The following is a 22,698-nucleotide window of genomic DNA, read 5'->3' as shown; positions in this document are numbered from 1 at the left end:
CTTACACAATACACCTTTAAGACATGACCCGGTAATATCCGTGGCCCCTGTTGTTATATATTTTTTTGTTAACAGAATTGCAAAAGTCATAAGTCATAATATACGTATTACTAAAGACTCTTTGTAATGTTGTAGCAGTGCACTATGGTAGTGAAGTCTTTTCATTCAGTATTACAGCATTCTGCTGGTGGAACTGTGTGCATAAGGGACTGTATTTTAGTTCTAATGACTTCTAAAAGTTATGGTTTAAAAAAAAATACAGGTGATGTGGTAAAAAGGGTGGTGTTTTTGTCTGTCACTTTGCAAAAAATGGTGATTGTCAAATATTATGATTGATAATAAAAGTTAACAATGGCTGCTTCAAGGCAGCAGTATAAGCCATAAGCCTTTTAGGCCCTATAATACAGTATTCATCAGGGGATCAGGAAATTACCTTTTTCACAGCATCAAACCCAGATCCCTGGCCTAACAGTGTGGTGCCTTAGCTGTTTGAGACCTGGCCAAGGCCTACAGTATTACAATACTGTCTTTGTTGCACCGTGAGACACAGGGAGTATGTGAGAACCTTCATGATCGGAAGGGATAGGTGCATTAATCTTCTGGTATTAAAGGGTCTCCAGGTAGGATTAAAAGTTTAATTAATCACGGTCCCGAGTCAGCCGATGCTTATGCGAGTCATTAGTAAGTAGTAACATTAATACCTCTTAATGTATGTCCTCTACAAGTCTTCTGTTGTCCAGTCTTGCACTTTAAATGTCTGTATGAGCACTGTCTATGTCCATACTGTCTTAAGTCCATGTATAAGTACTGTCTATGTCTATACTGTCTATGTCCTTACCTTAATTAGTCTATGTCTGTATGGGAAAGCAAGAAATGTAATTTCAAATTCTTTGTATGACCAGTGCATGTAAAGAAATTGACAATAAAACCTACTTGACTTGACTTGACTTGACTAGTAAGTAAATGATGGCTCTCGTTACCACTTCCACCATCCGCTGTCAGAAAACCACACATGCAACTTTTGACAGCGCGGTCTGAAAGGAGTGTCGTGGGAAACACTTTTCATTTGAAAACATCGCTTTACATACCGTATTCATATTTGTATCAACTGCTGGCATTCCGTGATCAAAGACAGTCTCATAACGAGTTTATTTGAACAGCATTTTTTCTTTACGGTGTAGATTTTGAGACAGGCATGCCACGGGCACTGCGCAAACGACGTCATCCTACCTTGTAACCCCTTTAAAGCCAACTTTGGGCATCAGTAAACTACGGACTTCAGGATAAAACCACTCGTTATGCTTATACTCATTTATTTATTTAAACCCCCATTTCACAGCAGACGTGATTCTTTAAGCCATGGCCAAAACACCTCTGACCTAAGGGCTGAAACATATCTCAGTGTGACATGGTGGCTTAAATGCAGTGGTTCCTATGATTTTTATATGGGGACCCCCTATGCACTGGGGACACTGTGCACTGAAAAAAATGGGCCTCGACGTCAAAAAGGTTAAGAATCCCTGCCCTATTGGAAATAAGAATCTTTTCGTGAGGGTAGCGTGAGCAATACAACAGCATATTGAAATTGGCAGAAGTTCCCCTTTAATGAATAGATGAGTATTACAGCTTTGTGAAATGGTGCGTAGGCTATTATTCTACTGAGGGAAGTGAAAGTTAGCGGTAATGAAGGAGGTTCTCTTTCTTCCCCTTTGTGAATTCAAGTGATTTCTTCAGTTGAGGTTGAACTTTGAAGTGTAAAACAATGACCACCACTGTTGATCAGTAACACCACATCTCAGTAAAGCCTCTTCATACTATGAAAGAACAAAGCACCCAAAGGGTTATTGTTCAGTCTCCCTCTGTCCATTATGTAACTCAGTAGGACCTTTTTCTTGAACTTTTCATTCATTTCTAGGTGTGTTAAGACAAGGCCCCCGCTATTATTATGCTGTTAACAGAATTTCATTGAATTTCACGTCGTGGTGCATCACTAAAAACTGTAGTATGACAGTATATTTGTGAAGTCTTGTCTACGACTAGTACAGAGTTCCACCATTGGAAATGTGTACATTTCAGAGGATCAGTTCTCAACTGAACAAAGTAAAACATGACAGATATATGTATTCATACTGTATGATCTCCATTTTATTTTTCATATCAGAGTTCGACCTGTTCTGCAGACAGTCCTCTGAACTGCATGGTGGGTGATCTGACGGGCAGGCACGGCAACATCAGCTTATCCCACAGACAGCTCTTCCTGGACAGGAGCCTTCAGATGTCTGGGGATTTCACAGGTAGGCCTAGCCTAAATTTGATGTTCATGTGCGGGACTGTCATTTTTTGTGTTTAACACTTCTTCATTACTTCCCATTTAAATTGTTGTAAATATGTCTGTCCAGTGTGTGTGTGTGTGTGTGTGTGTGTGTGTGTGTGTGTGTGTGTGTGGGGGGGGTTGGGGTGTTGGTCATGCATACGTATGTGCATGTAGTTTAAACATTGAAATGAAGTAATTCATTTTCACTTCCTCTGTGATACATCTATCTGTGTATCAATTTCGACAATTCTGTGTTACAATACGTCAGCTCTCTGCTCAGAGTGAAAGTTATTGAATGACATTCTTTGACAGTAAAGCACCTCATCATCACCCACTCTGCTTTTGTGTCCCTTTTCAGCCATCTACAGGTCACTGGTCCTCCGTCAGGGAAATGATGTCATTTCCTGTGCGGTGCTTCGTCCCATGGTCTCTTACGCTCAGCAGGTCTTCCCCAAGGTCAACACATTCAGCAGGTGAGTTTGACACATAAGTCTGGGAATTAGAAAAGCTTATAGAAATCATACTGTACACCTTGTTCAGCCATAATGGAATATACTATATGTACGTTGATGACGTGTACGCGATTAACCCATTTTAGCCTGATGCTGTGTATACACTGTTTGACCTAGGCTCTTGAAGCGACATATACGCTGCATTCAGGCTCTTGAGATTTGAAGTCTTTATTAAAAACGTGGGTATGTTAGAGGTGAATGAACACATTTTCATGCAAGATGAGGGTCCTACTGTAGCTTTTAAATGCAACTTATGTCATGCTTTTAGGTGCCTCGGAGGCTGACATATTTAGGTGTTAATAGGCAGAGAGGACACCTTTTCCCAAAAAGTGCTTAGACTTTCAGCAGGCGTTTTTTGCAGGTGCCTTAGGCTAAAATGGGTTAATGTGTAAATGTTAAATTCAACCAATGTTATGTGATCCATGCATCATGTTGCCTTGTTTCCTTCAAGTCGGTTGAAAATAGAATTGAAGTTGAAATAGAATTGAAGTAGAAAATTACGGCAACGTTTTTTGTTACTATTGCTGTTAACCCTAATGCAAAACAAGGATTCTTCTAAAAAAAAAAAACCCTGACTGATGGTCGTGAAGTAACTAACTGAATTAAGATTAACATGCGCTTAATGTTTCTGTCTAAAACACACTATTCTAATGCCTCTTGAAAACATTGTTTTCAATGTCAACAAGAACACCTTCAACAAGTGGACATTCAGGAAATAAGTATGCCACTATGAAATGCTGTAAATCAGCATGTTGATTTAAGTGTCACCTCCAAATCCAAATGCTCGTTCACTTTGCCCTCAAGACAGGTGTGTAAATACAACAGATTTTGTTATGGGCATTCGTCAGAGAAATGACACAGATCACTTTCAGTTCCTCATAGTTTGAATGAAATAATAGGTATGGTGTTGACAGGCCCAGACTGGTAATCTGGCATACAGGGCATTTACCCAGGTGGACGGTAGTCCTCAGGCATGCGTGATGTTTTTTTTCTTTAAATTAGAGACAAGCCAAACAATTTCAAACAATTTCAAAATGACGTCGAACCAGTTCTGTGTTGAAGCGTAGCAAGTATGAAAGACTATCAATGTCAGGCAGACATCTGTTAACCTGGTTCTCACGCAGATGGATATTCTGGCATGTACTGTTTATGTCTATGCCACCGGATAGAACTTCATGCTTCAAACACATTGAATCAAAGGTGTCTGATATCATGTAGAAAAGTGGATATTCACCTTTTGAATTCACGGTGACAAGCAGGGCTTGACACTGGCACCTGCCAACCAGCCAAATGCTGGTAAAACTTGGCTGTGGCTGGTAACAAGTTCAGTGTCACTAGCCAATTTGGCAGGTAGCTTATTCTATGGTATAACATACTTTATAATAGCATACTTTCTGCACTTTGCCCCTTGTGTATCAATTGTTTGTATTTAAGTTCAAGAAAAAGCTCAGTTACTCAGTTACTTACATCTTCTGAGGTTAGATGTACAGCGTCATGATAAAAGAAATAAATCTAATTTGTGACTAGTAGAATAGCTGGATGGCTAGTGACTCGGGAAAACCACTAGCCACAGTAGCCAGCAAGCGAAAAAGTAAATGTCAAGCCCTGGTGACAAGGGTAGTGGCATTACTGTTAAGGTAGCAGTACTAAATCATTCAGGGCTGTGAGCAGACCGAAATGCTTTAAGATGTTGAAATGGGCGAGGTTAGCAGATGGGGGTATGAGCATCTGAGCCAAACAGTAGTTAAGTAAACAGAAAAGTGTTTTCTTTCGAGTGCTTTTCACCTAATGTAACATACCAAATGATCAATGATGTCTATTTGAGTATGAGTATGAGTATTTCCTGGCATTGTAATGTCAATATGACATGCGCAAACAATGAATGAAGAAAAAAAGGCACAGTCACCCTTATCTTACTACCCTCATCTTACATCTCAGCACAACGTGTTGGAGCAGGAAATTACATTAAAAGAACCATTCATCATGATGTTTGCAAAACAATAACATGCATAAGCAATGAGTGACGGCCATGCCCTTGTCAATGTTAGGAAATGAAATGAAACCTGTCAACATGTCAAGAAGTGACATTTAAAAAAAAAGATTGAACATTACTTTGTTTCCCTGCAGGTACGACTTCAGGTGGCGGGTTTCGAATGTCCTCAAAGTGAACCTGGCGAGGGTCACCATCCTGCCCGTGCCACTGGCAGTAGAGGGCAATGGAAGCTGCCAACAGGTCATATTCGCAGTGTCAGGTAAGACTTCTGTTGCACTTGTAAATAGACTGCTGTCAGTGAAGTAATTTTGTCTAAGCGTGTTTGTGCATTGTACACACACACGCGGGCGCGCGCGTGCACACACACGCACACATGCACACATGCACACATGCAAACACACACACACACACACACACACACACACACACACACACACGCGCACACATGCGCACACACACACACACACACACACACACACACACACACACACACACACACACACACACACACACACACACACACACACACACACACACACGTTTTAGCCACTGAGTCACGATAGAGATGGTTGTCATCAGTTATAATCTGCTGAGTGTTTTAAGTGTGAATGCCAACCATACCTAGCTGTCAGACCAAGTGTAACCAATGTCATCCCACGCCATCTGCCATTCGAGGCTCAAATTCACTGGCATAACTGTCAATGAACAGCCATCTGACCATAGTAGAAAATGGCGCTGCTGTAGCCTAGTAAACCAGCGCCACCCAAAAATCTTTGGCTGCGAGTGGGTCTGGCCTCGCATCGTTTGAGTGGTCTGCCAGGCTTGCCAGGAATCTGGCAAACAAATCACAACGTAGGCATTTGTTTTGAATCATAGCGGGCAGGGTTTTGAGGGAGTGACGACGAAGCTCGCAACGTTGGGAAAGCACATCAATGAGAAAGATAGCGCTGATTGGTCAGAGCGCCGGCCTATAGGCACAGGCACAGTTTGAAAGACAACGGGTTGTTCGCGACACCAAGCTCCCGTTGCTCTTTTTAATGTGACGTTTCGGGCAGCATGCCCTTCATCAGACATGCTGTTTTTGTCTGATGAAGGGCATGCTGCCTGAAACGTCACATTAAAAAGAGCAACGGGAGCTTGGTGTCGCGGACTTTGCTTTCAGTTTTTTCTTGATATTTTTTCTTGTCCTGCACTCAATCGTTTTTAGACGGATGTGCGTGTTTTTTTCTAACTACTAGACAACGGGTTGTTCTCATCAACAATCTTCGGATGTGCTATTCATCGGGGCCAGACTAAATTACATCAATACAATACAATACAATACATCAATACAAATTACTAAATTACAATCTCACATTTAGGATGGTTGTTCAGGCTAGCGCTGCAGGGCACTGTCCAAAGCATACAGCCAGAGATTCTTTAAGTATAGGAGTGATTCTACGATTCCCCTACGCTTTTGGCAAAAGCAAAATGTCAATTATCAGTATTTTTTTTCAACTAAATGACCTAGATGTTTACATAGTGTATATATTTAAGTTTCCAAACAAACAAATTGCCAAGCTTAATCTTAAATCATTTGATAAATACTCTAATGAAAGCGAACATATCTTAATTATCTCATACTGTCAACAGTGTTATGGACAAAACTAATGTCTTGTTCAAACAAGAAATAAAAATACTACAGAGTGTTAAACAATATATGTTTTGAAAGGTGCTTATGTTCCCTTAGCAGTAAAGGTGTCATGAATCTGTGCAACTGATATAGAAACTGTGATTTGTTGAGAGCTTCATAAGTAGGATTTTTATTAGTACCTGTGATACAAATGACACATTATTTCATCATAAATCCCTGTAACGTCACTGATTTGAATATAGTCCAAACACCCTCCCTTACACAAGAGCTTCCTTCTCCATAGAATATCCCTAGTGTTATGTTCATCAGATTTTTCCGACACATAAGGGATCATTAGCGCAAAAACACTTTCAAAACAGTCAACCGTGTTACACAACCTGTGATACGGTCACAGTGGCAGGAACAAGTCGCGACTTTTTAGGAAAAAAACAGAGCAGACTAACCCACTCCCTAGAACACAAATATTTTGTTTGTCTTGTCTGTCAATATGGATATAAATTGGCAAAAAACATACTCCTCCTCAACTGTCATCAGGTTGCCAGATGTGAGCTGTTCCCCGCCCAATTGGTCTGCTTAGGAGATGGCCGTGTGCGGTGTAAAAAAGGCGTCCATCATAAAAAAACTTCCACATGCCATAATAAATCAATAGAATTGGGGGCCGTGTTTTTAGGCGGATTTGAATACATTTTTTAGGGCATGCAAAATCATCACCCTCATCTGCAACCCTGGACGGGAACTGTCATACTTTAATTGTAACACCATTGATCGGTACAACACCGTTGACAGTTCAGCCCTTATTCATGGTGTTGTGCTAACTGAGACCTCCAGAAGACTCGACCACAACACCTTAATCAATTCATGTATCTGTATCTTTATTCTGTGTTTTTCTACATGTGAGTTCTAATTCAGATTCTTATGAATAGTTTAAACACAGTTGACAGTCAATTTTTCCTCGCTATGAAACATGAAAAAGAATGGATAAATTAAATGAAGGATGGAGCTCAAAATTTTACCAAAAAGGTCTTCCCGTATCCTCCAAAGTGTTAAGACACACGTGATTTATTCCGTATGGCCTAAGAACCAAACCATTACTGATTTATGGAGGAGGTTTCAGACTCGTGACACTGTTTTAACACAGTTTTTTTTTCGGGACACACACAAAATGGCAAATTTCATGTATAATGGAAAGGACAGTGGTCTTTTCTGACAGTTTTGTCATATTGTGATGATTACTGTGAATCAACATTTGCAATCGTCTTGGGCAAAACAAGTCTCTTTACATGCTAATATGAAGACTGATTCTGACATTTGGAAAACAGGACGGCAATGAAAACGGCCAAAACCATATACATATTCATATTCTTGCGAGGAAATAAAGCAATGTCTACACTTTCTGAAAAAAAAAAAAAAAGAAAAAAAAAAAAAAAAAAAAAAAAAAAAACAAAAAATGAAAAAAAAAAAAAAAAAAAAAAAAAAAAAAAAAAATTTAAAAAAAATAAAAAAAAAAAAAAAAAAAAAAGTAAAAAAAAAAAAAATAAAAATAAAAAAAAAAAAAAGAAAAAAAAAAAAAAAAAAAAAAAAAAAAAAAAAAAAAAAAAAAAAAAAAAAAAAATAAAAAAAAAATAATAAAAAAAAAAAAAAAAAAAAAAAAAAAAAAAAAAAAAAAAAAAAAAATAAAAAAAAAAAAAAACAAAAACAAAAAAAAAAAAAAAAAAAAAAAAAAAAAAAAAAAAAAAAAAAAAAAAAAAAAGAAAAAAAATAAAAATAAAAGATAAAAAAAAAAAAAAAAAAAAAAAGAAAAAAAAAAATAAAAAAAAAAAAAAGAAAAAAAAAAAAAAAAAAAAAAAAAGAAAAAAGAAAAAAAAAAAAAAAAAAAAAAAAAAAAAAAATAAAAAAAAAACAAAAAAAAAAAAAAAAAAAAAAAATATTATATGAAAGATAAAAAATGTTTTCTAATGTCCAAAACATCATTGGATGCAGTTAATAGTTAGTGGAATTGCCAAATAAAATCCACGGACTTAAAAGTGTAGGCGAATTAGAGAATCACTCCTAGAGATATGCCAACATAATAGGTTTCTATGGGCACCTAACGCAACCAGGTTCCGGTCTGCCTAAAGGGCCGTGTCATAATGCTCCTACAATGAATAGAACAGTCCTTAGGTCTGCCTAGGTCTGCCTAAGGGGGGCCATAATAGAACCAGGAAACAATGGGCCAATGGAACCTCTCTCTCTCTACTCTCTCTGATACAGCCATGCATATTCACCAAAATATCAAGTCTTGTAGAACACGCTTCACAGGGTTTAGTACACCAAGTGAAACAATATGACATAAACCATACTGTAATATACTGTGATGTATAGTATAAGTTTAGACTGAAAATTTTAATAAATATTACACAATCAATATTGTTGTCCTGGAGTCCTGAAGGACATTTATGGGTGATTGTATAGTTACTTTTCCCCAAAAAACTCAGTACGAAAAACATCAAGTGATTCTTAACTTCTTCAAGAACAGGAAATATAGCCAGGTGTTTGGTCCTTTGTCAATTCTTTTTTTTTCTCAAAGCACTAAAGATCTCACGTTTCTTATTGAAATGGGACATAGAGAGCATGCAATACACAGACTGCTCTATGTTGCACTCTGCTACATTCTAGGAAAGATCCATCAAAATCTAATAATTATATGAATTATTATTTACTGAATTCACAGTGCATTTTGCAGTGTTAATCCAGCACTGCGAGAGTCGGTTTAACATCTTCTATAGCCTACTGCATTTGGTCCCAGAGTACTCACATAATTAACACTGTGATTATGCACTGTATTTACTGTGTATTTTCCTGTACAATCGAATAGCCCCTCATTGCTTTTGGAATCGTTAAAGTATTTCCCTACCAAGTATGAAATATATTACTATTATATTTTGCTTTGTGAAGCAATAACAAGTAATGTTTATCCCATTTTAGCCTGATTCTGTGCATATGTTGTTCGACCTTTGGCGCCTGGAGCGACATATAGGCTACACTGCATTCAAGCTCTTGAGATTTGAGGTTTTTTTAATCATAAATCTGGGTATGTTAGAGCTGAATGAACACATTCTAATGCAAGTTGAGGGTCCTAGCTTTTAAATACAACTTATTTCATGTTTTTATGTGCTTCGGATGCTGCAATATTTGGGTTTTGATAGGCAAAGGGCACTTTTCCCAAAAAAGGGCTTAGGCATTCAGCAGGTGATTTTGCAGGTGCCCTAGGCTAAAATGGGTTAAAGTAATGTGAGTTTGCTACCTTGGCCCAGGCCCAGGCCCAGGCCCAGGCTCACTTGTAAAAGAGATATCTATTTCAACGTGATAGCTTCCCAGGTTAAATAAATGAAAATAAAGTAACACAGATTTTATTGCCGACACAGTGTCAGTCTTGTTCCTTGTAATGTCTGCGGTCTTTTAGGAACCACGCCTTCAGGTTTCAGAGGAACCGCAGAGTGACAGTACAAATACAAAAAAATGTGGAACAGTCACACGCAGACAGAATACTCAGAATTCTACACACGGCCTCATAATTCATATTAACTCTCATAATGTGATCAGAGTCGTTAAGATGTCAGAAAAGCTGATGATGGATTAGCGTACATTTGGATCCAGTTTACCTTATGTGGAATGATCATGAGCAGACAGATTCAACATTGTAGCCTACAATACACCTTCATTAGCCTGGGAAATCCCACGTTTAGTGAGGGTTCCAGATCTTGGGCTCCAATCAGAGAGTGGGGAGGGGTAGAAAGGCGATGGCCGCAATTTGTCTGAATTGATACAACTGACACAATTGGCAGTCATGGGTAAGCGGTTAGGACGCCAGACGGACGTACCCTGAGCATGGTACCGTCCCGCCGCACTGCTCCCTTTTCAGGTGCCATTGGGGGCAGCCCCCTTGCTTGGGTGAGGCATTAATGCAATTTTGTTGTGTGCAGTGTTCACTTGTGTGCTGTGTGTCACAATGACAATGGGAGTTGGAGTTTCCCAGTTGGGCTTTCACTTTTACAATTGGCTATGTAGTTGGGTCATCTATAGAAGTTCTGTGACCGTGGAGAGGAAAAGTTCGTTTCTCACTGGATTTGTCATCTATAAAGGTTAAATACAAATATTTGTGAATTTCTTGACCCAAATAGTCTCAGAAACCATGTATTATGCAGCACTGTGGTCAAAACCATTAAAAAGTAAATGTCCAGCTTGACTGGCAGCAGCCATTTTGGATATAGGGCTCTACAAAAATTTCCCCACATTTTTGTGAGGGCACCCTGGCTCATTTTTTTATTTAACCTTTATAGATGACAAATCCAGTGAGAAACTAACCTTTCCTCTCCACGGTCACAGAACTTCTATAGATGACCCAACTAATGGGCTACAGTGAGTCCAATATGTATTTGATCCCTTGCTGATTTTGCCCGTTTGCCCACTAATAAAGACATGAGCAGTCTATAAATTTCTGATAATATGTATTCAAACATGGAGAGACAGAATATCAAAAAGAAATTCCAGAAAATAACTTAAAATAATATATTTTAATTTATTTGTATTTAATTTAGGGTAATAAGTATTTGACCCCTCTAGCTAAAGAAGATAAAGTGCTTTGTGGCAAAGCCCTAGTTTTCTAGCATTGAGGTTAGATGCTTCTTTTAGTTAATGACAATGTTTGTGCATATAGTAGAAACAATTTTTGCCCATTTCTCTTTGCACATTATCTCTAAAACATTAATAGTTTGTGGCTGTAGCTTGGCAAATGGGAGGTTCAGTTCTCTCCATAGAATTACTATAGGGTTAATATTTGGAGACTGTCTAGGCCACTTCACGACTTTAATATGCTTCTTATTGAGCCACTCCTTCGTTGCTTTGACTGTATGTTGTGTATTATTGTCATGTTGGGAGATCCAACAATGGCCCACCCATCAGTGTAGTGGTGGAGGGAAGGACGTTTGCACTCAGGATTGCACATTACATGTCTCCCTCCATCCATTCATTGGTGTGAAGTTGTCCTGTGCCTTGGCCAGACAAACAACCTCAAACCATAATGATACCACTTTCATGCATGATGGTGAGGAGGTTGTTCTTGGGATCATAGACAGCAGTACTCTTTCTCAAAACACATTGAATTGTGATAATGCCAAACAGCTTGATTTTGGTTTCATCTGACTACAGCACCTCCTTATCATATCCTAAACCAGTCTGATGTCCGTTGGCAAACCTCAGGTGGGACTGCACAGGTTCCTTCTGAAGTAGAGGTACCATGTGTGCACTACAGGATTTTAAACCTCTGTGGCATTAAGTGCTACCAGTAGTTTTCTCAGTGATTTTGGTCCCAGTAGCTTTGATATCATTGCCTAGTTCATCCCGTACAGCTCTAGGGTGATTTCTTTCTGTTCTCATGATTATCAAATCCCTACAAAAGGTCAAATCTTGTATAGAACCCCAGACAGCCTGATGGATAGTCATTTTGTATTCCTCACATTTTGGAAGAAATGCATCAACAGCTGGGTCATTAATACCCAGTCTCTTTCTTGTGGCTTTGCAGCCCATTTAATCTTTGTTCAGGTCTAAAATCGTGTCCCTGATATCATTTGACCACTATTTGGTCTTTCCCATGCTGGTGAGGTTGGAGTGTAACTGATTCACTCATACTATGGGCTGATTCTGCTGATTCAATGTGTCTTTTATGCCTGTTAGTATGTACAGGTGTCTTTAATTCAGATGACAAGTTGATCGGAAGTGCCCATCTGGTCTGTGGGCCTGGAACTGTAATCAGTTGGCAGGGGATCAAATACTTATTTTGCTCGATGAAATGGAAATAAATTAATATATATTCTCTTCAGTTAATTTCTGGATTTTCTTTTTGATATTCTGTCTCTCTATATTAGAATACATATTATCATAACATTTATTGACTGATCATGTCTTTGTTAGTAGGCAAACCAACAAAATCAGCAAGGGATCAAATGCATATTGGACTCACTGTATGTGCGTATACATCAAATGACACATTTATAATGCCCAATAAACGACCATGGGCAATCGTAAGCCACACCTTTCCTATGGGACATTGCATAGATAGCACGTGTGAGATCGTCAGGTGTTAACCAGGCAACACCTCCATAGTTCGTAGTAACTCATGCGTCATGATTTTATCTTCAGCTGCACATTAAGCTGAAGAACTCTGTTGAGCCCTGTTGAACTTACACACAATAGTTCCACAGAAAGCTCCATATTCTGCACACTTTTTTTTTTGAATTTCGAAGGAATACTCATGATCTTGTTTTCAAATGCATGATAACAAGGTGCGTCACTAAACTATTTTTCCCCCAGGGCTTTTGGGGTAAATTCAGGTCACCCCAGGGTAACCAAAATCTTTAGTTTAGCCTATTTATATCATAATGTTCATACATACGTATATTTAAGTTCACATGCAACTGGACTGAGTCCAGGCTATCATCCACCTCCACCCCACCCCCACCCAGGGCCGTGCAGACATTTTCAAATACTGAGGTCAAATACTGTGTGCTGTACTGTGTACTGTGTATTTAAAATGCTTCAAACACTTTCTCTTCATTTTTTTCAGTAATCACTGCCTTGAGGATAAATGGGGGTGGCGTTTACAGACTGAATTTATCATTGTTGATCATATATCGATTTTCATCATACAGTAGATACATTTTACATTACTGAAAAAATTACAGAGGACATGACCTCTGTGTCCTCAATACTAGTTATTACCATGCCCCCACCCATATGAAAACGTCCCTTGAGAGCCTTTTGAACCCCACCCAAGCAGGGAACCCTTTGAATGTGGATCACCGCTCCTTCAATTGACCACACCTAGCTAGCTACTCAGAAGAATATCTGCACTTTCTTAGGAAGTCATCGGATGTCACAAATAGCGCACATGCCTGTTGTTGTGCGCCTTTCTTAACCCAAACAAAAGGATTTACACATGTAAATGGTTAGTGGGTTAGGTGCGTGTACATGATGTTTTTTTAGTCGGGTGCATGGAAGGTGTCATTCCGGCTTGCCCTAGTTACCTGTATACTGTGAGGCCAAGAGCTTTCTCTCTGTGTGTCAGTAGAGCTGCCTTATGTAGGCTGTACAGTGTAACAATGCACAGATGCGCACGCACACACGCACAAATGCACGCACGAATGCACGCAGGCAGATGGCTACTGCAGACTCCACTGAACTATCTGTCTATATCTCCTCTCTGTGTCTATCTCTCTGTCTCTGTCTCTGTCTCTGTCTCTGTCTCTCTCTCTGTCTCTCTCTCTCTTTCTCTCTCTCTCTCTCTCTCTCTCTCTCTCTCTCTCTCTCTCTCTCTCTCTCTCTCTCTCTCTCTCTCTCTCTCTCTGTCTCTGAGTCTCTCTGTACTGTACTGTACAGTGGTTGGCCCCGGCAGCAGTACACAGTTTTGGCCTTTCAATGGGGTTGAGGTGGGCAGGGAGACAGGGATAGAAAACAAGCCGGATTGTAATCTGATGCAGCGAGTATGACCATGCAGACTTGTATCTGAATGGGACAGGAGCCGTACCTCCTGACTTTCCCCCCTGTCTGTACACAGTTAGAGAAATGAATAAGGGAGAAAGTAATGGCAAGGCTGAGATTATGACAGGAGAAAGAAGGAGAAAGACAGAATGGATAGAGAGAGAGAGAGAGAGAGAGAGAGAGAGAGAGAGAGAGAGAGAGAGAGAGAGAGAGACGGAGAGAGAGAGAGAGAGAGAGAGAGAGAGAGAGAGAGAGAGAGAGAGAGAGAGTTTGCAGCCAGCTCTGGAGTTTTGCAGAGAGCTGTGGAAAAAAGACGGGAAACACACATAATAATAATAATAATAATAATAATAATAATAATAATAATAATAATAATAATAATAAACACACATGTTCAATCTGACAGCTTCTCAGCGGAGAAAATCACATGTAAACTTATACAGCAGCAGCCGTGCACTCTCCAACTGACCTGATAAGAGTAATGCACTCGCCCCTGATAAAAGACAGCATTGTTTCAGGAGTTAGCCCAACCAAGCCATTGGTTTATAGGTCAAAGGGGCACACACACTGGGACATAATAACAGCCACATTGGAAATAGAGGAAATAGAGTAGGCAGGTTCATTAATAAAATATAAGGCCATGTGGTGCAACCACGGGTCAATCTACTATTTTTTAAATTAACAATATATAAACAGTTAGTTTTACACTTTTTTAAACTTTTAGTTAAGTACAGCAAGCTATGTAACAACATGTAACATCACATAATTGCACAGTATCTTAGGGTAAAGATTAGTTATGTTATAAGTACACACACAGTATTACATATTGTTAAGAATGTAGATAAACTAAGAGTATACTGTACACTGAGTAGATACACTAAGATTTTTTTTATTATTATTACACAGAAAACAGCATTTACAACTTTGAAGTGTTACCACAGTTTGTTTACATTTTTACAAATTGCACAGTAATAGCAAATGCAAATGAAGAACCCGAAGCAAGATTGGTCTGGACATATGATGTATTATTCATAGAAATAAAACACAGCCGAATAAAGCCTTTGTTTCTTTCTGTCCCGGTCTGCTGCAGGTAATGTGAGTGCTGGTGCCCTGGAAGCCGTCAAAACAAGCCCCGACATGGGACAGTTCCGGGATACGCCCGCATGCAGACGTAAGCCTCCATATCTCTCTGTCCATCAGACATTATTATTATTATTTTCTAGAGATGCACCGGATCCAAGATCCGGATTCGGATCCGGCAGGATAATAGGGTTTTTCACAGGATCCGGATCCGGTTCCAGGATCCAGGATCCGGTAGCCGAGGCTTTTCAGTCAAAATAGTTTGAGCCAACGTGATAAAAAGGGCCCACTTATGTGAGTAGGCTATGTGTTTCAACCCTTTCGTAGGATCCGGTATCCGGTTCCGGATCCGGCAGGATCTTAAGCAGTGAATCCGGTATCCAGCAGGATCCTAAAAATCAGGATCCGGTGCATCTCTATTATTTTCTAATTACGTATAGGCTAGTGTTACTATATACACTAGTGGTGAATTTGACTCTTTAAAGTGATACTGTACCATTTTTGAAAATAAGCTCATATTACACCTCCCATTAATTATCAAATGATTGACTTTTACCATTCTCCTGTACTTCCTGCTGTTTTCTGTGTATGGCAGTGCAAATTTTACCTCCAAGCTAGCAATTAACATTGAGTCCTATGAGACCAGCTGGCGGCGAGCTGGTCTCATAGGATTCAATGTTAACTGCTAGCTTGGAGGTAAAATTTGCACTGCCATACTCAGAGAACAGTTGGAAGTACAGGACAAAGATGTTACAGTATCACTTTAAATGTGACTTAACAATGCAAAATGTATGGTGTACCCTGACTGCAATATAAAATGTATTATTATTATTATGATTATTATGATTATTATTAGCCGTAGTAGTAGTAGTAGTAGTAGTAGTAGTAGTAGTATGACTGTAATGATGATGATGATGATGATTACTCATGTCCACCATGTTTGATGTCCTCAGGTAATTCATCGCCGGGGTCTTCTACTGCAGCCCCAACTCCAGCGCCATCGTCTGGCAGTGACCGTTTACATTCCTCCAGCAGGACCCTGCTGATGGGCAAGGTTCTCTTCATGATGGCTCTCCACCGGATGAGACAACTTTGAGAATACCGCACACTGTATTCGTATTTAGCCACCGAATCAGCTGATTTACCACAGGCAGACAGAATACCTGCCAGGACTTCTTCCTTTGTATTCATGCATACATGGATGCTTTTATGATCCTTCTCCCCGATGAGACGACGCTGAGCTGTGGGGTCTCTATTTGGTCCCCCCACCTCACAGAATCAGCTGATTCCTAGTTGAGGTTATGTGTTGAGAGGCAGGCATTGAAACCTTATACTGTATTTGTTTATTGGCCAAGTCACTAAATCAGCTGGTACAGAGGCAGACGAAGACACAGGACTTCTAACTTTCTTCTGATGACCAAGGCCCTCTTCATAATCCTTCACCTACAGGGGTGGGGAGCCGTTTACATTCGAGGGCAAATTGTATTAGTCTCCAAAGGCCCGTACTATGACCACAAACCAGGATTTCCCCCTGCACTTTAGGTCTTTATTGAAGGTGGCCACCTTTACAACCAACAGACCCCACCTTCACTAGATCCCCTGAAAATGTAACTTAATTATTTTGCAAATGTAATTTCTAAGATTCCTTTACAAAACATGTCATATTTCATGTGAAACTGTAAATTATATCAGGGGCCGGATAAGACGGCTTAAAGAGGTATGCCACTATTTTGGGGCTTAATACAGTTAAAATCGTTGGCTGGGGTTTATAAAGATGGTAAAGTGTCTTATTTTTCATGTAAGCCGTTGTCTTGCTTTAAGACAAGTTAAAAGAGGGAGCATGTCGCTAAGCTAGTGAAAGTCAATGGATCCATGTAGCATCTTTAAAGGGCCATAAATGGCCCTCAGAACATAGGTTCCCCACACCTGCTTCACTAGATGAGACAACAGTGGAATACCACATGCTGTATTTGATTGAATCAACTGTGAAATTGTTGTATAGAGAACACAAGCGTACATGGCAGAACTTGTGTTTACTGATGTGCAAGGCTATTTTCATGATTCTTCAGCAGATGAAACGACAACGTGAGCTATAACTTCACGGGCAGACATCACAGGTTCATAAAAGTAGGTTAATGCGTATATTGGGGCTGTGCTCCAGCCAATTCCCTGAATCAGTTGATATCTAAATTATGTATTTTTGTGACATCACCTTTGCTGAAAGAACAGGCAGACATGGCAGCGATTTTACTTTTATCCATTTTTGCAGTGTACTCACAAAAGAGATCCTCAACTCAAGGGTGCCGGAACGAGTTTGAAAGTGGTGGTGCATTTTTTTTCCTTCATTCTTTATCTGAAGAATTTCGTTGCAAAATAGTAGTCTATACACCATTTTTTTTGCATTTGCATTTAATTATTATTCATTCATTCATTATTGGAAATCATCAACGTGTAAATTCTCTTGCCATTCAAATATTTTGAGAACATACTTTTTAAACCTACAGTATATAAAAAGCATTTTGCAATGCAATGGAATGCCCAATACAAAACTGTAAATTTCCCAAAATGTTCTAAAATGGATATACACCATTTTGCAAAGCCATATTGAAAGCCGTTTGAAAGCCTCATTTAGGGAGTCCAAAGAAGGGATGCAAATGCACCATTGCATGCCCCTTTCTGGGACCTATGCCTCGACTGCCATAGCCTGAGCCCGTCCATTCCACCTGAGGCACGTCATAGAATGTTGCCTCATGGTTCAAAGACTAGGTCGCAATAGCCGGGCCACAACCTCCAGTTAAAGCTGCAGAATGGGAATGTAGTGTATGTGTGTGGCCTATTTCATAATAATGATTAAGGTTGTACTGGCCAATTATTTGATTGTATTCTCTTTTGTTGTTTATATGGGTTATTTGTCATTCTGACTACGGTTGGTCCTCTGTTTGGTGTCAGAGTTGGACATTTTTTTTATTTAAATGAAAATGAGACTGTTGTATGTTTGAAATTAAATGTAAATATTGTTGATATTAAGGCAGTTGTTAGCCTGACTCTTGCCAGACCTGTGTAGTTCCCCACAGCTTCACAAGTTCCACTCACTATAGGTCTGGGAGAACCCATGTTGGATTCATCTTCAGAATGCCCTTATCTATCATTTGTCTCTCATCGTTAAAGAATCAATATATCCTATATCTGGCGCGTGATTCCTCGATGCAAGCTGCCATTGTTACTGAAACAACGAACACTTTGGCCAGTTTTTGGCCAGGAGTCCAGAGCTGTGTGTAGCTCCCTGTGTGTGGACCCCCCCCAGAGCTGTCTGGAACTACACAGAGGTCTGTCTAGAACCAGACTAGGCCAGAGACGGGAGGCCTAGCCTATTGTTTCAACTCAGAAAATCATTGACTGGAGGTGTGTCAAAATAATACATTACTCCATTCCATGTGTAGCCTATGGACTTTTTTTAATCACTGTTCTTGAATGGAATATATCACTGTAAATTGCACTATTTCATGCACCAGACGACAATGAATGTAGATTTTCTTTTCTCTGTAGGCCTACAATAAAAACCAACTGTGAGTTATATAAATGACTGTTTGCAAGCTTTATTTGAACATAGGCCTGTGCATAGGCAGCAAACAACCTGACAGGCATGGCTAAATAAAAACTAAGATGGAAAGACTAAGAAAAAAAACGAAGAAAAGACTAAATAAGCATCACCAGTGAGTCATGGCTCTTTACAAAATCTTGCTGAAACTTGTGACTTCATAACCAGCAGGGAGGAGGCGAGCCCTCTGTGCGTGCTATGACTGGACCATACGCTGGTCACGTGGCCATCAACGTCAAAGACGTAATGGCAGCCTCCTGTTTTGCAAATGAACACAAGGAACAGTAGAGTTTAAATAACACTTTTGAGTACAAAGAATCCCATCCGAAGAGGTAAATGGTTTTATATTCAGTGATGTTGATTCGATAGCTCGATTTATCTTCCCTAAAAACGAGCTAGGTGACGCAGTGACGACTTCGAATGAATGGCGTTGTTTTGTTTTCTGTGAAGCTCTTGCGTGCATGCCATGTTGATCATGCTATGCTACTCTCGCAACTGAACGGCGCTCGTGTTGTTTTGTTACTTGAGATAATAGTTTCACGAGATTAGTTTGGCAGTTGCTAGTGAGTTTCTTTATATTATCCCAGTGTTAAGGAAAAAAACACATATGCCCCCCTGTTTACTAGCGGTGAAGCGGAGTGCCACACCTTCCTTCCATATGGGTAGATTAAAAATATATATTGTCTCATGTCTTCAATCGCTGGTTTGGTTTTAGATGGACATTGTCAGCATTTTCATCTGTAATGTCTAATTCCAAAGACAATTTTATGCGATGAAAGTAAAGGATGAGACAGTTATCATTTCCAGTAAACACTGTGACTTCAGCCAATCAGTGAGCTCTGCGATGCGTTTGCTTGTCTGATTGGATGGTACTCCAAACCCAGGAGGAAAATGAGAATGAAGGCTCATCAAAACGTTTTTCACAATGAAAGATATTCGGTCAGTGGCCTTCGGCTGTGAACATTTTTATATATGTAGCTATGCAATAAAGATATACTCTTTTATCGATATGAATTTGGTTAGGTAGGCTATATCTGATATGGACAGGGACATAGTAGTTTATTGCCTGTATTGAATCATAAGTGTCAATGTTTAACTAAAGGAGTGCTGAAGCCAGTGGATACCACACACTGGCAGACTTAAAGGTTAAAGATCTTAGACTGCTGACTTTTGAGTGCCACGTCTCTCTCCTTGGTATTAAGTTAGTTTCCGTCTCTCACACAGCAATATCATGGGTTCAGGTAATCATTGCATTTCTTATTTTTAAACGATTTGATGAAAGACGTGTTTAACTGGAATTGTTACAATTGTTACTGGAAAGTGTTTTGCACAAGTTTCCAAATATAGTTCGTATACATCCACCTTTGACCGGCTGCCAAATTTTGTCTCTGTTCACAAGCAATATCTATGGATGTGTGGTGAAATTATATGTATAAAGTAACATGATGATAAATTATAAATAAGTGCCCCCGGGTGGGACACTGGCATGTGTTTGACTTATTCATTTGTTTTTGAGTGGCTGCCAGCTCTACCACACTGCATTCGCTTCGAGTTGTTGGAAATGTGATACATCTTGCGCATTTCTGTAATGTTAGTTTTAATACAATCTCAAGTGAAATTTTAATCTTTCACATATCTTTTTAGATGACTTTTTTTCATCGAAATATGTGATATACACTCGCCGGCCACTTTATTAGTTACACCTCTAGTGCAAATGTCTGCCTAATACTGTTGTCCTGTCCAGTAGCCATGCTTAACCGAACGCTGTCCTTTCTTGCAGATACCGCCATGTCCCCAAAGATCACAGTGGAGTTGCTACGGCAACTCCGCCAGGCCATGAGGAGCACCAAGTACCTGAAGGAGCCCATCCAGGCCTACATCGTGCCCTCTGGAGATGCACACCAGGTATAGATGCAATACTGTCAATGAGTACACTAGATAGCACAGCACACTATATAGACATACTGTATACTATAGCACGTCCCATTCTACATCGTGCCCTCTGGAGATGCACACCAGGTATAGATGCAGTACACTGGACTATGCACTAGTACACAGCACAGTTTATGCATATTGTATTCAGGCCTACATCGTACCCTCCGGAGATGCACACCACGTATACTTTATGCAGTATACTGGACTATACACCATTGCACAGCACACTATACACATACTGTATATAACACATCCCATCCAGGCCTACATCGTGCCCTCCGGAGATGCACACCAGTTATAGATGAAGTACACTAGGCACTAGTGCACACTGCACAGCACACTATATAGGCATATATTGTATACTATAACGCATCCCATCCTACATAGTGCCCTCTGGAGATGCACACCAGGTATGTATGCAGTACACTGAACTATACGCTAGTGCACCAAACACTATATAGACATACTGTATATAACACATCCCATTCAGGCTTACACTGTGCCCTCTGGAGATGTATGTATATATACAGTACGCTGGACTATACACTAGTACACGGCGCACTAGGCGTGTATACTGTATAGAACGCGTCCCATGCAGGCCTATATATACGTAGTGCCCTCTGGAGATGCACGCCATGTACGTACATGCAAATCCCCAGACCAGTGGTTCCCAAACTTTTTCAGCATGGACGCACTTTTGGACCTAATATTATCGCAATCCCCCATCCCCCATATTCTTAAGCAATTTTTTTTTAATGTCCCCTTAATATTACTGGATTTTCCATTAATAGTTTGTCCACTAATTTTGCGTGAAATGTACAGGGACGCAAATACATATATTAACCATACAAGGGAATAAATACTGTTGCCCTGCAAATCCCTGAGCTCTGGTTGTGAGGTGTGGAGAGTGTGTTGTTTTGGGCATCTCTATCACTCACTCATGCCACACACCCAATTCCCTTCACTTTCTCACTCATACTCATACTCATACTCCTGCTCTCTCTCTCTCTCTCTCTCTCTCTCTCTCTCTCTCTCTCTCTCTCTCTCTCTCTCTCTCACTCACTCACTCACTCAGTCACTCACTCACTCACTCACTCACTCACTCACTCACTCACTCACTCACTCACTCACTCACTCACTCACTCTCTCTCTCTCTCTCTCTCTCTCTCTCTCTCTCTCTCTCTCTCTCTCTCTCTCTCTCTCTCTCTCTCTCTCTCTCTCTCTCTCTCTCTCTCTCTCTCTCTCTCTCCCTCTCTCTCTCTCCCTCCGTCTCATCATCTCTGATTGGAGCTGTCCTCTCTCAGCTCTCCTCAGCTCTCCTCAGCTCTCCGCTAGTCGTGAGGTGTTGAGAGTGTTGTGTCCGTTGTGTCCACATCTGATTGCGCATGAGGATGTTCATCCTCCTCTTTGGCACCTCTCGCTCCTCCGACAGTGTGTTCGATTCATCCGTCTCACCCGCTTTTCAGTGTTGCCAGATTGGGCGGTTTCGTGCCCATTTGGGCGGATTAGGAGGCTGTCTGCTGAGAAAAATGGGTAAAAAGGGCATTTGGGTGGGTTTTCCTCTAAATTCATGGCCATGGAAATCAATAGAATTTAGTTCACATTGGGCTTTAGGTGGGATTTAGTACTTCCAAATGGGTTTTGAGCATTTTTTGGGACTGGAAATCATCAGTCTCATCTGGCAACCCTGTCATTTTCTCTCACTCTGTCGCTTCCACATTCTCTCATCTCTTATTCTTGCATTCTCTTTATGTACGTTTGTTTTTCTTTCCACCACTTTTAATTTATTATTTTTTATTTTATTTTTATGTTTATTTAATTTGTTTTATTTTATTTTATTATTATTTTTACCTTATGTTTTATCTTAATGTTTTAAATGTTTTTTTTGACTCTAATTCATTTCCTTCTTTCTTCCCTGTTTCCTTTCATTTACATTTGTTAACTTTGTGAAGCACATTGAGTTGCACCTGTGTATGAAATGCGCTATATAAATAAACTTGCCTTGCCTTGCCTTGCCTTTGTCCTCTTATCACCTCCGCCAAGGAGGTTATAGAGGTATGCACTCTTTGAGTGCATTTCTAGTCTTCTTCTTGTTATTTTCTCTGTCTCTTTTTGCTG

At 39.9% G+C, this 22,698-nt stretch overlaps 2 protein-coding genes across 4 annotated transcripts in view; both read left to right on the top strand.

Annotated features, from left to right (window-relative positions):
- cusr (Copper-only SOD repeat protein) overlaps positions 1 to 16,258 on the top strand; it is a 28,377-nt gene extending 12,119 nt beyond the window's left edge. Inside the window, exons 6-10 of the mRNA XM_063203859.1 lie at positions 2,162 to 2,294; positions 2,673 to 2,787; positions 4,954 to 5,078; positions 15,058 to 15,138; positions 16,001 to 16,258. Of these exons, the coding sequence (XP_063059929.1) occupies positions 2,162 to 2,294; positions 2,673 to 2,787; positions 4,954 to 5,078; positions 15,058 to 15,138; positions 16,001 to 16,143 (597 nt within the window). The 3' untranslated portion in view covers positions 16,144 to 16,258. The remainder of the gene's footprint in view (positions 1 to 2,161; positions 2,295 to 2,672; positions 2,788 to 4,953; positions 5,079 to 15,057; positions 15,139 to 16,000) is intronic.
- Positions 16,259 to 18,856: 2,598 nt separating this feature from the next.
- xpnpep1 (X-prolyl aminopeptidase (aminopeptidase P) 1, soluble) overlaps positions 18,857 to 22,698 on the top strand; it is a 40,194-nt gene continuing 36,352 nt past the window's right edge. Inside the window, exons 1-2 of one of the 3 annotated variants that reach the window (XM_063198364.1) lie at positions 18,857 to 18,977; positions 20,426 to 20,550. In XM_063198364.1, coding sequence (XP_063054434.1) covers positions 20,434 to 20,550 — 117 coding nt within the window. In that variant the 5' untranslated portion in view covers positions 18,857 to 18,977; positions 20,426 to 20,433. Of the gene's footprint in view, positions 18,978 to 20,425; positions 20,551 to 20,644; positions 20,665 to 20,972; positions 20,991 to 22,698 lie in introns of those variants that run through there. The other 2 variants (XM_063198376.1, XM_063198371.1) reach the window with 2 other exon arrangements.

Source organism: Engraulis encrasicolus, chromosome 1, assembly GCF_034702125.1.
Source record: "Engraulis encrasicolus isolate BLACKSEA-1 chromosome 1, IST_EnEncr_1.0, whole genome shotgun sequence".
NCBI lineage: Eukaryota > Metazoa > Chordata > Actinopteri > Clupeiformes > Engraulidae > Engraulis > Engraulis encrasicolus.
This window is presented reverse-complemented; position numbering and strand designations above follow the sequence as displayed.